Source organism: Ranitomeya variabilis, chromosome 4 (genome assembly GCF_051348905.1).
Source record: "Ranitomeya variabilis isolate aRanVar5 chromosome 4, aRanVar5.hap1, whole genome shotgun sequence".
Classification (NCBI taxonomy): domain Eukaryota; kingdom Metazoa; phylum Chordata; class Amphibia; order Anura; family Dendrobatidae; genus Ranitomeya; species Ranitomeya variabilis.
The window spans coordinates 611,574,228-611,590,889 of record NC_135235.1 but is presented as its reverse complement, the minus strand read 5'-3'; the positions used below and the strand labels follow the sequence as shown (position 1 = coordinate 611,590,889).

At 47.1% G+C, this 16,662-nt stretch overlaps 1 protein-coding gene across 3 annotated transcripts in view; it reads left to right on the top strand.

The window, feature by feature from the left end:
- Positions 1 to 16,139, top strand: part of DNAI2 (dynein axonemal intermediate chain 2) — a 39,112-nt gene extending 22,973 nt beyond the window's left edge. For 2 of the 3 annotated variants that reach the window (XM_077257775.1, XM_077257776.1), the window contains exons 7-14: positions 1,163 to 1,302; positions 1,586 to 1,708; positions 1,992 to 2,215; positions 2,716 to 2,851; positions 11,058 to 11,204; positions 11,527 to 11,763; positions 12,683 to 12,751; positions 16,028 to 16,139. In XM_077257775.1, the coding sequence (XP_077113890.1) occupies positions 1,163 to 1,302; positions 1,586 to 1,708; positions 1,992 to 2,215; positions 2,716 to 2,851; positions 11,058 to 11,204; positions 11,527 to 11,763; positions 12,683 to 12,739 (1,064 nt within the window). In that variant the 3' untranslated portion in view covers positions 12,740 to 12,751; positions 16,028 to 16,139. The remainder of the gene's footprint in view (positions 1 to 1,162; positions 1,303 to 1,585; positions 1,709 to 1,991; positions 2,216 to 2,715; positions 2,852 to 11,057; positions 11,205 to 11,526; positions 11,764 to 12,682; positions 12,752 to 16,027) is intronic. The other variant, XM_077257777.1, reaches the window with a different exon arrangement.
- Positions 16,140 to 16,662: the final 523 nt, after the last annotated feature.

Here is a 16,662-nt window from a genome sequence, read left to right as displayed (position 1 = left end):
TATATATATATCTATCGACAGGGACGATAATGCAGCAAGAGTAGGCAGCGCCCGGCGCGCACAGGCCCGGAGTGACGGCTGGGAGGCGTCTGGCTTAGGAAGGAAAGTCCCGCCCCGGGACGATTTCAGGGTATGAGGGGGCACATTTTAAAAAACGTTTATTTCAGCGTGTGCAGGCATCATAACTAAAAGAACCGCCTTGTCAGAATGCAGCATTTGTGCTGCACAAGGTGGCTCTTTTAGTTACAAACGCCTGAGGGGGGATGACAAGTTCATATCATTTCAGTGCATTTAACTTCAGTGCATATTATCAGTGTATATCATGTGGCTTTAGATTGCAGTCCCTAAACAGGCCGGACTTCCCTTTGTCCAGTTTCCCTGGGCGACCACATGCCATATTAAAGTCCCCAAACACAGCTTTACATGTTGCAGACACTACTCGCACAGCCGTACACAGCCCAGGATGTCCTCTGGATAGCAGCCTCGCACCATATCCACCTGTTTGCAATCATAACCCATGCCAGTCCTCTTTCGGGCACAGGACATCCACCTCCGGGCACAGGACTGTCCACATCCGAAACAAGTTACCATGGACAACTTGCATCGCTGTATACGCTGCGGGTGCCAGGCTATTCAGCTGCCCTGGGTGCTGGCTCTGCTGGCCTGTGCCTCCAAGCACTCAGCCAGCGCTCTGCAGGCGTCTGCTCTACACACCAGCACACACCAGACTGACACTGACTCTGCATCTCACACCTGACACACCCTTACCCCTTACTGCAGGGCTTTTAACAAACCTGTGGCTGGCAGCCACATGGAAAACCCGGACCGGAAATCCGTGACTCCCATGCACACCTATAGACTTAATCTGTCTTCATGCATAACCTGGGGAGAACACACAGCGACCCCTACCTGTGACACGAGTCACTACCTCACAATATATATATATATATATATATATATATATATTATGCAAAAAAACATGCTTGTTTATGGTTCCCACTTAATAATATAGTACAATGTAAAGCTGGAGGTAAATAGTCAAAAGTGAAGATTTTTAGGCTCACTGCCTCTGCTCTCTTCTTTTGGGGGGCAATCAGGTGTAAAACTGAGTCAGTAAAAGTGTCCTTTCTTAACTCTATAATATCCTGCTCTTGTCCTCCAGCTTACTGGGACACGAGGAAAGGGGGGCAACCGGTGGAGCTGTCTGTCATCGAACATAGCCACCGTGATCCTGTGTACAAGGTCATATGGCTTCAGTCAAAAACCGGCACGGAGTGTTTCTCAACTTCCACAGATGGACAGGTGACTGGCAGAACGTGACCCTCTGGACTTTACTTCCATCTTGTTTCAGTTTCTGATGGGGCTTTGCATAGTTTCTCACCCAACTTGGGCTTGGATCTAACTTCCCTTTAAGCTTGCCTCTCCCCCACTCTATGACCACGTGGACCTGCTACATGGAAAGGGCTATGATAAGCAAACACTTCCTTTAGAACCTCATCTAATCTGATTGCATTGTTATAAAAAAAATCCGGTGTGTAGAAATGAATATAACTTTTTCTATACTTTTTGTGAATTTTGGCTACAGGTCTTATGGTGGGACATACGGAAAATGAGCGAGCCAACAGAAAAGCTGATCCTGGACATCACAAAGAAAGGGAACCTTGACTTGGCTTTAGGTGGCATCTCCCTAGAGTTTGAGCCCACCATAGTAAGTGTGTAGAACTGGTATGTACATGCCCCTTGATACTTTGCCCAGGCATCACAATGATTGGTGATCACATCTGTCAGAAGCTATAGTCATATACAGTAGATCAATCTACATTGGGAGCAGAATTAGGAGAAGTCACAGGAGAGGCAGCAGACTGTGCAGTGTACAGCAGCTCTCGTGTCACGGGCAGTGTGTAAAGTCTGCACACTGGAGCCAGGGGCTGAGGTGATTGGTTGGAAATAAGCCAGTTTGTTAGTTTTGCGTTTTCTGTTTATTATCATAGCCAACTAAGTTCATGGTGGGGACAGAACAAGGCATGGTGGTATCCTGCAACCGAAAGGCAAAGACCCCTGCTGAAAAGATTGTGTGCACCTACAGCGGTCATCATGGCCCCATCTACTCTGTTCAGAGGAATCCATTTTTCCCAAAAAATTTCCTAACCGTTGGAGACTGGACAGCTCGAATTTGGTCAGAGGACTCTCGGGAGTCCTCCATCATGTGGACTAAGTAAGAAACTCTAAGTAGCTCAAAGTTGTGATGCTGAGAGTTCTGCCCTGGTAGCAGGATTAGGAAAAGGCACAGGAAAGGCATCAGGGTGCAGCAGCGTGCATGTCACCAGTAGCGGGTAAACTCTGCCCACTGCAGACAGTACCAGCTCTAGCCGCAGCACTTCTGCCAGGCTACCGGGAAGAGGCCGAACAATAACAGTCCACAGTTTGTTCCCAAACAGCTGCTATAGCAGCACTCCATATAGAAGCCACATCTACCCAGTAGAAGCCAAAGTGCGCCCAATAATAAGCCACAGTAAACCCAATACTTACAACAGTTCCCCTAGTATAAGCTACATCAGCCCTAGAAGAAGCCAGAATGTCCCAAAAAATTGCCACAAGAGCCACTTCACCCCCATAATAGATAGTTTGTCCAGTAAGTCTCCCCCAGTGTCCCCCTGTAAATGTGTCATTGCCCACAGCCACATGGCACATACCCAGTATATCTTTCTCCTCCAGGTATCACACCAGTTACCTAACAGATGCCGCCTGGAGTCCAGTACGCCCGTCTGTGTTTCTGACCACCAAGATGGACGGGACCTTGGATGTTTGGGATTATTTATTCAAGCAAAACAACCCCTCCCTGAGCCTGAAGGTACAGTCTAGGTGTCAGGCACACAATTCGATACTTGAGTACACAGGTCCCACCAGTAACAATGATTCTGGGAGCCCAGTCTACAGTTGCATGAAAATATTATTGGTCAGGGATGGAGAATACTATGTGCTTTTCTGCAGCAGTTTTATGTAATTTCAGCCTAGGCTTCCACAGACTAATAAACAAGATACTGTGTGCTGCACTGCTCATGTAGGGGCCCACCGGGAGGGATCCACCTGTTCTCCTGTGGGCCAGTCCAAACTTGATCACTACTACTACAACGATTACCAGTACCATTACCACCACTACTACTCTCACTATTTCTACAACCACAAGCATTAGTACTACCGATGATAACGCTACTACTACTGCTATCTCTACTACTACTTCTCCTCCTATAACTACTTCTTCTATTCCTACCGCTACTAGTATCTATATTACTATCATCACTACTACCAGTACGAAGAAAGACTACTTATAATTACTACTTGTACAATTATCTTTACCACCCACTTGACCACTACTACTTCTATTATAACCACTACTTCTATCCTCACCACTACTGGTACCTCTGTTACTATTTGTACTAGACTATTGCTACTACTACCATTACTAAGTACACAGACTCAGATACAGATACCATAATCACTAGATACTCCTGGAGAAACCACCCAGGACTTGCGATGATACCCTGTGACGCTTCCTAATACATAATTGTAATGGGGTCTGCCGTGCTGGAGTACCTCTTTCAGTACCACCCCGTGTTTCAGGAGGTCCACTCTGCTTTGGCTGGAGTCTGAATGAAGGACGCTGGCTGGAATTGCTTGGTTACATGGGCGCATATAAAAGATCACTGCTTCTCCACATATTTCCAGTGTGTCAACGCTTTACTCACAGGGTCAACGCTTTACTCACAGGACACAGAATATATCACACAGATACAGAGGGCAGTCCCATTGAAAAGCGGCAGGCCAGACATACATTACAATAGCCGCAGGTGGCCGAAGCCTGCAGATATTTACTGTGGGAATTACAAAGGTGGGGGAGGTCAGAAGGGGGATATCTTGTCCCCTCTGCCCAGGGGCGCAGCCTGTGGGCTGATGCATTAGGGACATGCATCTCACATGGAACCTATTATACATACATATGACTGCACAACATATTCTGGGTGCTGGGGGGTTCCGTAACACGGCTCCCCTTTTCAGCGACGCGATCGGCATACACAGTCTGATCCTTAACAGATCGGTTTGGGGATGACCGAAGTTTATGGGGTTGGTACAAGTTCCGTTTGTCGACTTAGTCCATCGGCGTTACCGTTTTGTTTGCCGGGTCTGTAGTGGATGGTGAAGTCCAGAGGTTGTAGGGCTAAACTCCACCGCAGTTATCTAGCGTTGTCTCCGGAGACCCAATTAAGCCAGACTAGGGGATTATGGTCCGTTAGGAGGGAAAACTGTCGTCCATACAAATATGGTTGCAACTTTTTGAGTGCCCATACTACCGCCAGGCACTCCTTCTCGATGGCCGCATAGCTTACTTCATGGTGCAGTAGTTTCCGACTCAGGTAAGCTACCAGGTGTTCTTGGCCGTCCGGTCCAACTTGTCTCAGTACTGCCCCCAATCCAAACATAGAAGCGTCTGTGTAAACAAGGAAACGTTTAGTTGGATCGGGTGCGGCCAATACAGGGGTATTGGTGAGGGCGTCCTTTAGCTGGCGGAAAGCTTCCTCACACTCTGGGGTCCAGGTTACCTGGCGGGGTTGGTTCTTATGGGTCAGATCAGTGAGGGGCTTGGCTACGCTGCTGTAATTGGGGACGAATTTCCTGTAATACCCTGCTGTCCCTAGAAACGCCATGACCTGGGTTTTAGTGCGTGGGGTGGGCCATTTGGCTATGGCCTCAATCTTGGCTGGTTCTGGTCGCTGTTTCCCACTTCCCACCCAATGCCCTAAATACTGAACCTCTGTTTTTCCTACGTGACACTTGTTTGGGTTCAGGGTGATTTCGGCCTTGTGGATCCTGTCCAATACTGTCTCTAGGTGATTTAGATGCTCTTTCCATGTCGCGCTGTAGATGGCGATGTCATCCAGGTAGGCACAAGCATAGTCCTGGAGAAAATCCAGAAGCTGGTCAGCCAGCCTCTGGAAGGTCGCCGGGGCAGTCTTCATCCCGAATGGCATAACTCGAAACTGGAATAAGCCGAACGGGGTGACAAATGCCGACTTGAGAATAGCGTCAGGACTAAGGGGAATCTGCCAGTAGCCTTTGCGTAGATCAATGGTGGTCAAATACTTTGCTCCCGCCAGCCGGTCTAACAACTCATCCACACGCGGCATGGGATACGCATCCGTCACCGTTTTCTCATTGAGCTTACGATAGTCTACACAAAACCGTGTAGTCCCATCCTTCTTGGGAACTAACATTACGGGGGATGCCCAGGGACTATCTGACTCTTCAGTGACCCCTAAACGCAACATCTCTTGTCGCATCCCTTCTCGTACAGACTCAGGGACGCGGAAGGGGGGTTGTTGCATGGGGGTCTGATCCTGGGTCTCAACCTTGTGTTGTGCCAGGCGAGTGTACCCTGGTCTCCCCGAAAACATCCTCTATCGCTGCCTCAACAACGCCTCCGCCTGCTGTCTCTCCCGGGGACCTAGGTCTTCACCCAAGTGTACCTGGTCCCATGTTTTGGACTGAGTCCTTTCCCCTAAGACATCAGGCAAGGGAAGTCCGGCTAAATCCTCTGCTTCAGGTGCACAGATGGCCACTACCTCTTCAGGGCGCTCCCGGTAGGGCTTCAGCATATTCACATGGAACATGCGGATCACCCTGGGGTCGTCACAATCGGCGACATTATAGGTGGTGTCGGCTATTTTCCCCACTACCTGGTAGGGCCCCTGCCATGCAGCTTGGAACTTGTTCTGCCTAGTGGGCTCTAACACCAGGACCTTCTGTCCTATTTCCAAGGTACGCTCTCTGGCCTTCCGATCGTACCATACGCGCTGGCGCCGCTGGGCCACCTGCATGTTCCCACGTACAGCCTGGGTCAGCTCCTGTAGGCGGTCCCAGAATTCCAGCACATAGGGTACAATAGGTACCCCTTCTATGATGCCCTCCCCTTCCCAGTGTTCTAGGACTAAGTCTAGGGGTCCCCTTACCAGCCTCCCGTATACCAGTTCGAACGGGGAGAACCCCGTGGATTCTTGGGGTACCTCCCGATAGGCAAACAGGAGGTGTGGCAAGAATTTCTCCCAGTCCCTGTAGGTCCTGGTAAAAGTCCCAATGAGTTGTTTTAATGTCCCGTTAAAGCGTTCACACAACCCATTGGTTTGCAGGTGGTAAGGTGGTGGTAATGGACTTTACGCCGCACAGCTTCCACAGTTGGTTGGTCACCTCTGCTGTAAACTGGGTACCCTGGTCCGAGATAATCTCCCGGGCAAATCCAACCCGTGAGAAAACCTGGAGCAGGGCAGCCGCCACCGTCTCTGCCAGTATGTTAGGTAACGCCACCGCCTCTGGATACCGTGTAGCATAATCTACCACTGTCAATATATACCTTTTCCCTGACGGACTGGGTTTGGCTAACGGCCCTATCAGATCGACCGCTACTCGGCTAAATGGTTCCTCCACAATGGGGAGGTGGCGTAATTTGGCCTTGCATCGATCTCCCCTCTTGCCAATGCGCTGGCAACTGTCACAGGTCTGGCAGTACTGACGAACATCATAGGTTACCCCCGGCCAAAAGAAGTTTTGTGTCAGACGATGCCTGGTGCGACTGACGCCGAAGTGCCCGGCCAAGGGTATGTCATGAGAGATTCACAGTAACTCCTGCCTATACTTCTTGGGAACTACCAGCTGTCGTTTTATAGTGGGGCTCGTCCCTGTGTGGTGCTGCTCTGTGATTCAGTAGAGGAGTCCCTGCTTCCATACAAACTGTTCCCCTTCCAGTACCCCTCTCATCTCCTGTGCCTTCCCACGATATCCCTCCAATGAAGGATCCTCAAGTAACTCCCTCTTAAAGTCAGCTGGGGTGGCCCAAGAAATGTGTCTGGCTATGGGAATACGTGTAGGGCTGGGATGTCTTACCTGGGCCTCCTCTGAGTGTGATTCCACCTCCGCAGCTCGAGCTTGTCTCCGGGTGGTCACAGGATATGTCTCAGCCAGAGGGGCAACCGAAAAGGCAGACAACATGGGCCCCAAGTCATTTCCCAGCAAGACGTCTACAGGCAAATCCTCCATCAAGCCGACCTCAACAAGGCCATCCCCGACTCCCCAGTTCAGGTGAATCCTGGTAGTGGGCAGTCGATGTATGGCTCCCCCTGCTACACGGACTGCCACAGTCCGGTCCGTCTTCTCTTGGTCCTGGACGAGATGAGGCTTCACAAGGGTCAAAGTTGCCACGGAATCTCTTAGTCCCTGCATACGTTTCCCATTAACCCACACAACCTGTCGATGCTGTTGTCGATTATCTGCCCAGGCTGCCTGCACGGGGTCTACTTCATGCAGCACTTCCTCCATCTTTTCCACCCCCTGGTTAGTCGTAGCCCCCAATGCCGGGTCAGCTTCGTCTTGGTAGCTGTGTACAGCGGCCCGGCTGAAGGTAGCTGCTCCCGCCTTTGGCCACTGGGTATGCTGAGTCCAATTGGGACATTGTCTTTGCAGGTGGCCCAGCTGATGGCAGGTGTGGCATCGCGCCCCAGGGGGACTTTGGTAGGCCGGGTTTTTAGCTGGTCCCCCTACAATCTTCTGTGGTTTGGGGGCCTCCAGGTCCATGGGCGGACCCATAGTGACCATCTTTGATCCGGACAACTGAGGCCTCCTGGCATCATGATGTTCATCTGCCAGACGAGCGGCCTCCTCAAGAGTCGTTGGCTGCCTGTCCCGAAGCCATTCATGTGTCTCGGGGGTTAGTCCATTAAAGAATCGTTCTAACAAGAAGAGCTGGAGGACTTCCTCCTTAGTGGTTGCTTGGCTCCCTTGTACCCACTGTAGCAGTGACCACCGTAATTTACAGGCCCATTCAGCGTGGGTATCGGTTACGCGTTTTATAAGTCCGCTAAACTTTCGGCGGTATGCCTCTGGTGTCAGCGCATACCGGGCCAAGATCACTTCTTTGATCCGCTCATAGTCCATACAGTCCTCATCAGGTACCATGCGATAGGCGTCCGCTGCCCGGCCTGTCAGCTTGCTGGCCAGAATCTGAACCCGTTCCTCCGGCTTCTCTTGATGAAGGGCACACTGCCTCTCAAAGTCCTGCAGAAAGCCATCAATGTCTTCCTCTGCCTCCCCCAACTGTCGGAAGGCATTATACTGGATCTTTTTGTGGCTTACTGTTGAAGGTACCTGGGCGGAGGCCAGAGCTCCCCCTGCTCGCTGACTCTCCTCTCTCCGCTCTGCCATCTCCATCTTGGCCAGCTCCACTTTGGTCTGCTCTGCCATCTCCATCTTGGCTAGCTCTATCCTGGTCCGCTCGGCCATCTTTTCCTTCAGATCAGTACGCACATCAGCCATCACCTCTCGTATGATCTCTACTGCAGGGTTTGGGCCATAGAACGCCAGTCTGTCTTTTACCTCCCTCTGGAATTCAGTCTCCTCCACGTTCACATTGGGGGGCGCTGCACTGTCGTGTTCCATGATGGCTGCTATCAAATCCGCTTTTGTTTTGTTGCTGGCGATTAACCCTCGGGCTTCCACCAGATCTTTTAATTTAGTCCTCTTTAACTTCTGGTAGTTGTTTTCCATTCATTCCCTTCCTCCTGTAGACGGGGTATCACATCCCACTGTCTGCCACCAGTGTAACGGGGTCTACCGTGCTGGAGTACCTCTTTCAGTACCACCCCATGTTTCAGGAGGTCCACTCTGCTTTGGCTGGAGTCTGAATGAAGGACGCTGGCTGGAATTGCTTGGTTACATGGGCGCATATAAAAGATCACTGCTTCTCCACGTATTTCCAGTGTGTCAACGCTTTACTCACAGGACACAGAATATATCACACAGATACAGAGGGCAGGCCAGTTGAAAAGCGGCAGGCCAGACATACATTACAATAGCCGCAGGTGGCCGGAGCCTGCAGATATTTACTGTGGGAATTACAAAGGTGGGGGAGGTCAGAATGGGGATATCTTGTCCCCTCTGCCCAGGGGCGCAGCCTGTGGGCTGATGCATTAGGGACATGCATCTCACATGGAACCCATTATACATACATATAACTGCACAACATATTCTGGGTACTGGGTGGTTCCGTAACAATAATAACCATAGAAATTGAAGCATACCAACTCACAAAAAAAATTTTATGTTAAAAATATATCATTTTATTAACAATATAATTTATAAAATAGTAGTCCAATAATATTATAAACAAAATATAACATCCAGAGCTATTTGAATATAAGGTATAGGTGCACCCGATACAGTGTTACACCATGGAAATAGAAATAGGGCATAAATAGCAGAGTAAGTCACTATAATCAACCATTATATCATACTAAGGTGCCAGTGCAAAACCAGTATAGGGATAATGACATTATGCTACTATTACAAAGGTTAGGAGGAAACTATCTCCGTAGGAAGCTGTGGGCGAAACACGCGTAGGGGCGCGTGTTTACACTAATGGATGGAAATATGGGTAAGGACATTTGATGGGACTTTTTGTCCTTTTTACATCTGTTAAGATCTAGGGGTCACTGGACTATGGAGATAGTTCCCTCCTAACCTTTGTAATAGTAGCATAATGTCATTATTCCTATACTGGTTTTGCACTGGCACCTTAGTATGATATAATGGTTGATTATAGTGACTTACTCTGCTATTTATACCCTATTTCTATTTCCATGGTGTAACACTGTATCGGGTGCACCTATACCTTATATTCAAATAGCTCTTGATGTTATATTTTGTTGATAATATTATTGGACTACTATTTTATAAATTATATTGTTAATAAAAATATATATTTTTAACAAAAAAAAAAAATTGTGAGTTGGTATGCTTCAATTTCTATGGTTATTACTACCATTACTACTACTACTACTACTACCCCTACTACCAGTACCAAGACTACTAACAATCTCTGCTTCGACTACCATTACTACAACTACCATCACAATTTCTACTATCACCACTATACTTCTACAACCACCACCATCACTACTACTAATACTACCCCTGCAAATTACTACGAACACCACCTATAGTTGGGACGTACTATTGAATGAGCTGGGCCTCTGTGGTCAGGTGGTCCACACCTGTGAATATTTCTTCCTCCTGCTCCTATGAACGTTTCTTCCTCCCACTCCTATGAACTTTTCTTTCTCCCACTCCTATGAACTTTTCTTCCTCCCGCTCCTATGAATGTTTCTTCCTCCCACTCCTATGAACGTTTTTTCCTCCCGGTCCTATGAACTTTTCTTCCTCTTGCTCCTATGAACATTTTCTCCTCCCGCTCCTATGAACGTTTCTTCCTCTTGCTCCTATGAACGTTTTTTCCTCCCGGTCCTATGAACGTTTCTTTCTCCCACTCCTATGAACTTTTCTTCCTCCCGCTCCTATGAACGTTTCTTCCTCCCACTCCTATGAACGTTTCTTCCTCCCGCTCCGATGAACGTTTCTTCCTCCTGCTCCTATGAACGGTTCCTATGAACTTTTCTTCCTCCCGCTCCTATGAACGTTTCTTCCTCTTGCTCCTATGAATGTTTTTTCCTCCCGGTCCTATGAACTTTTCTTCCTCTTGCTCCTATGAACATTTTCTCCTCCCGCTCCTATGAACGTTTCTTCCTCTTGCTCCTATGAACGTTTTTTCCTCCAGGTCCTATGAACGTTTCTTCCTCCCGCTCCTATGAGTGTTTCTTCCTCCCGCTCCTATGAACGTTTCTTCCTCTTGCTCCTATGAACGTTTTTTCCTCCCGGTCCTATGAACTTTTCTTCCTCTTGCTCCTATGAACATTTTCTCCTCCCGCTCCTATGAACGTTTCTTCCTCCCGCTCCTATGAACGTTTTTTCCTCCCGTTCCTATGAACGTTTCTTCCTCCCGCTCCTATGAGCGTTTCTTCCTCCTGCTCCTATGAACGTTTCTTCCTCTCATTCTGATAAATGTTTCTTCTCCCCGCTCCTATGAACGTTTCTTTCTCCCGCTCCGGTGAACGTTTCTTCCTCCCGCTTCTGTGAACATTTCTTCCTCCCACTCCGGTGAACATTTCTTTCTCCTGCAGGTGTGTGATGAAGCGCTCTACAGCCTCCGTGTACAAGATAATGGCCGCTTCGTAGCTTGCGGCTCTAAGATGGGCCTGACAACTCTGCTGGAGCTGTCCCCCGGACTGTGCACTTTACAAAGAAATGAGAAGAATATTGCCACAGCGGTAAGACCAGTCATATTCCTGGGTTACAGTTTATATTATACCTCAGAGCTGCATTCTCAATTCTGCAGGTTTAGGAGCTGAAATTTCACTACTTGTTTTGGTGATTTGTATTCTGGGAAGTGTATAATTACCTAATGTAGCGAAAGTTAACTGTCCCGCAATGTGGAGCTGTTAGAGGTGCCTGTTGACAATCTGGCCAACTGTTTCCAGTGGTAGCCAGCAGGCCTGTGACTGCAGGCAACAACTGCAGTGTCCATTGGTTTTGGTGAGTGTCTGTTTTTGACACTTAAAGGGCACTCTGCTCTTCCTTCTGGTGTCATAGATGTTTGAGCGAGAGACGAAACGAGAGAAGATCCTCGAGGCACGACATAGAGAGATGCGTCTGAAGGAGCGAAGCAAAGCCGAGCCGGGCAAAGAGGAGGAATCCAAGGATGATAAAACTGAGGACAACATGGAGGAACTGATCTCCAAGGCTGAGAAGGAATTCTTCGAGATCATTGAGGCTGAGCGCAAGCGACGAGAACAGGAAGTGAAGAAACAGGAAGTGGAGGAGGACCAGGTATTGTCCGCAGGTTTTTCTATGCACCATTTGGTTAAAAGAGCGCCATCTGCTGGCAAACAGACCCCAGGCCACTAAGTAAGTAGAGACCCCAGCTCATATCCCCAAAATTAATATAAACCCCAGAAGAGATCCCTTAAATCAAAACAGCCTATCAAAATAAATACAGATCCAAGAACTGACCCCTAAATAAATAAAAACATCAGACCAGGCCCCTCTTTTACTAATCCTACACTCAATAGAAAAATGCAAACCTCAAATGAGACCCCCTAGTTACAAACAGATCCATAATAACCCACTAAACTAAAAGAGACCCCAAGCCAGACCCCCAAATTCAATACAGACACCTTAAAGAAATACAAATCCAAGATCAGATTCTCTGAAAATACAGACCAGATGGGTGACAAATGACTGATCGCTGAGGGTCTCACCGCTGAGACCCCTTTGGATTGTTGGAATGGTGGGTCCTGGACCCACCCTTTGTTCCTCACAGCACAGTGATGTGAAGTTTCAATTCATTCTATAGGGCTGAAGGAGACATCAAGTGTAAACCCCCTAATAAATTAGACCGGACCCTTTTAGAGACCCCAGATGTGGCATCCAAAAATCTTCTGCATTGGAGGCGTGCCGTGATAGTGAAGGGTGATTATAATTTAAAGACACAGCGCCCAGGAAATTTTACAGTGGTTACAGACCTTACTAGCGTTTCAGCCCATATGACAGAGCAGACATGGCCAATCAATCCCACACAAAAAAATACCGCCCTATAGTAGTAGGCTTTGGAGTGGTATTCAGCTATCACCCTAATGTGCATACCTGTGGCTAGAAGACTGCTATTGAGTTATTTGTCTCTGTTATGAGCCCCATTAAACTTGTGACCAGTCGTTGTATCTCTTTAAATCGCTTATATCTTCCACAGGAAAAGGAAGTGTCGGAGGAAAAGGAGATACTCGCACAGGTCAGTCCCGTGTACTGATCCTATGTACGGGTAAGCTGCCAATGTGGTCACTTAGGGCTCATACCCATTTGCAAGAAAAAAAACTGCACGATTTCCGGACTGAAAAAACGGACGAGTGCTATGCAAGTGTAATGCGATTTCCATGCGATTTTTCCATGGAACTTCCGTATGACATGCGTATGCAATCCATAGGCAAAGTGATTTTAACATGAGGTTTTACATACAGCAGCTCACTGTATGTAAAAGCTCATGTTAAAATCACATTGTAAAATACAACTGTACACATTGTTTTACAACCAAATAATCTTCAAAACATATACAGTACAGACCAAAAGTTTGGACACACCTTCTCATTTAAAGAATTTTCTGAATTTCTGTGGAATTATATACTTAACAAAAAAGTGTGAAACAACTGAAAATATGTCTTATATTCTAGGTTCTTCAGAGTAGCCACCTTTTGCTTTGATGACTGCTTTGCACACTCTTGGCATTCTCTTGATGAGCTTCAAGAGGTAGTCACCGGGAATGGTCTTCCAACAATCTTGAAGGAGTTCCCAGAGATGCTTAGCACTTGTTGGCCCTTTTGCCTTCACTCTGCGGTCCAGCTCACCCCAAACCATCTCTTGGGTTCAGGTCTGGTGACTGTGGAGGCCAGGTCATCTGGCGTAGCACCCCATCACTCTCCTTCTTTGTCAAATAGCCCTTACACAGCCTGGAGGTGTGTTTGGGGTCATTGTCCTGTTGGAAAATAAATGATGGTCCAACTAAACGCAAACCGGATGGAACAGCATGCCGCTGCAAGATGCTGTAGTAGCCATGCTGGTTCAGTATGCCTTCAATTTTGAATAAATCCCCAACAGTGTCACCAGCAAAGCACCCCCACACCATCACACCTCCTCCATGCTTCACTGTGGGAACCAGGCATGTAGAGTCCTTCCGTTCACCTTTTCTGCGTCGCACAAAGACACGGTGGTTGGAACCAAAGATCTCAAATTTGGACTCATCAGACCAAAGCACAGATTTCCACTGGTCTAATGTCCATTCCTTGTGTTCTTTAGCCCAAACAAGTTTCTTCTGCTTGTTGCCTGTCCTTAGCAGTGGTTTCCTAGCAGCTATTTTACCATGAAGGCCTGCTGCACAAATTCTCCTCTTAACAGTTGTTGTAGAGATGTGTCTGCTGCTAGAACTCTGTGTTGCATTGACCTGGTCTCTAATCTGAGCTGCTGTTAACCTGCGATTTCTGAGGCTGGTGACTCGGATAAACTTATCCTCAGAAGCAGAGGTGACTCTTGGTCTTCCTTTCCTGGGGCGGTCCTCATGTGAGCCAGTTTCTTTGCAGCGCTTGATGGTTTTTGCAACTGCACTTGGGGACGCTTTGAAAGTTTTCCCAATTTTTCGGACTGACTGACCTTAATTTTTTAAAGTAATGATGGCCATTCGTTTTTCTTTACTTAGCTGCTTTTTTCATGCCATAATACAAATTCTAACAGTCAATTCAGTAGGACTATCAGCTATGTATCCACCAGACTTCTGCACAACACAACTGATGGTCCCAGCACCATTTATAAGGCAAGAAATCCCACTTATTAAACCTGACAGGGCACACCTGTGCAGTGAAAACTATTCCCGGTGGCTACCACTTGAAGGTCATCAAGAGAATGCCAAGAGTGTGCAAAGCAGTCATCAAAGCAAAAGGTGGCTACTTTGAAGAACCTAGAATATAAGACATAATTTCAGTTGTTTCACACTTTTTTGTTAAGTATATAATTCCACATGTGTTAATTCATACTTTTGATGCCTTCAGTGTGAATGTACAATTTTCATAGTCATGAAAATACAGAAAAATCTTTAAATGAGAAGGTGTGTCCAAACGTTTGGTCTGTACTGTGTATATATATATATATATATATATATATATATATATATATATATATATATATATATATATATATATATATATATATATATATACTAGATGGTGGCCCGATTCTAACGCATCGGGTATTCTAGAATATGTATGTCCACGTAGTATATTGCCCAGCCACATAGTATATTGCCCAGTTACATTGTATATTGCCCAGTGACGTAGTATACAGCACAGAGCCACGTAGTATATTGCACAGCCCATGTAGTATATTGCCCAGGCACGTATGACACAGGTTTAAAAAATAAATATACTCACCTTCCGCTGGCGCGTTGTAGCTCTGTCTCCTGTGTGGGGTGCAGGCGGCAGCTTCCGGTCCTAGGGTGTGATGACGTCGCGGTCACGTGACCGTGTCGCGGTCACATGACCGTGACGTCACGGCAGGTCCTTGTTGCGCAGGACCTGTCATGACGTCACGGCAAGTCCTTCTGCCAGACCATCCGTGCCACCGGAACGTGCCTGTTGCATCGCGAGGAGCGGGAAAGGCGACGTAGGTGAGTATATAATCATTTTTTATTTTTGTTATTATTTTTAACATTAGATGTTTTTACTATTGGCGCTGCATAGGCTGTGTCAATAGTAAAAAACTTGGTCACACAGGGTTAATAGCAGCGGTAACGGAGTGCGTTACCCGCGGCATAACACGGTCTGATACCGCCGGCATTAACCCTGTGTAAGCGGTGAGCGGAGGGGTGTATGCAGACGCCGGGCAGTGAGTGCGGGGAGTAAGGAGCGGCCATTTTCTTCCGGACTGTGCGCGTCACTGATTGGTCGAGGCAGCCATGACAGGCAGCTGGAGAGACCAATCAGCGAACGAATAACCGTGACAGACAGAAAGACGGAAGTGACCCTTAGACAATTATATAGTAGATATATATATATATATATATATATATATATGTATGTATGTATTTTATGTGTATATATCTATTCTATCTTTTCTATTCTTAACCTGTCAGTGTGATTTTACTGTACGCCAGACATGAATTACCGGCTTTTCAAAGAACACCGGTGCGTAAAACTCGGACAGCACTTGCATGGTGCTAGTGCCGTGCGATTTTTTTATTTTTTTTCTCCCACCCATTGACTTGCATTGGCGAGTCTCATCCAAACTATGCAGCAATACGCAGCATGCTGCGATTTTTTTCTCAGTCCGATTTTGGGTGAGAAAAAAATTGCAAATGAGATGTCACCCATTGAATAACATTGGTCCGTTTTTCTCGCAACTGAGTGTGAGCCCTTATTCAGCTTTCCCTGGCTCCTGAGTAGCAAATGGGTGGCAGACCCTGTGAGGTGTAACAACGCAGAAGGTGTGCTTTACCCACTTGTTCTATGCCTGGCTCCACTGCGCACATTAATCCCTCTTGCTATCTTCTCTACAGGCCTGACCCCACGTACGGTGCCACAGCCAAACCATTGAAGACTGCAATGATATGAGCTTATTATTTTTCTTTTTTTTTTCAGTGAGGAAATAAATAATTTATTGCAATATTTGTCATCTTGTCCATCATTATTTTCAGTGCAGACTTATTGTAAACCTGTGCCCTGGCATGACAAAAGATCATCAGTTATATTACATCTTAGTTATACTCCATCCACATCCAAAGCTGCGTTCAGCTCAGCATCCTGATGGTTTCTTGCATCTCTTTACTGCCCCCTGCTGGTTCAGTGTCTGTACAGAGAACTAGAGAGCAAAAAGTCAGCCTTCCACAACTAATATTAACCATCTACAACAGAAGGATGTCGGCTGCCATCAACACCACACATTTGCGTCATGGGAAACGGATCGGGAGGCACCCAAATCGGCACACCACTGTCAGAGATTAACAGCAGCGATCAGAGCTTTTAGACGAAGGTGCTGGCTGTATAACACAGCTGACATCAACCATGTATAGAGTGGGTTCAACTCCTGAGCCAGTTGCATACAACAACGTTTGTGTATATTACACATCATGAAGGGGTTAAATTATGTGCTATACACCATTCACATCCAGAGCTGCATCCAGAATCCTGCTAA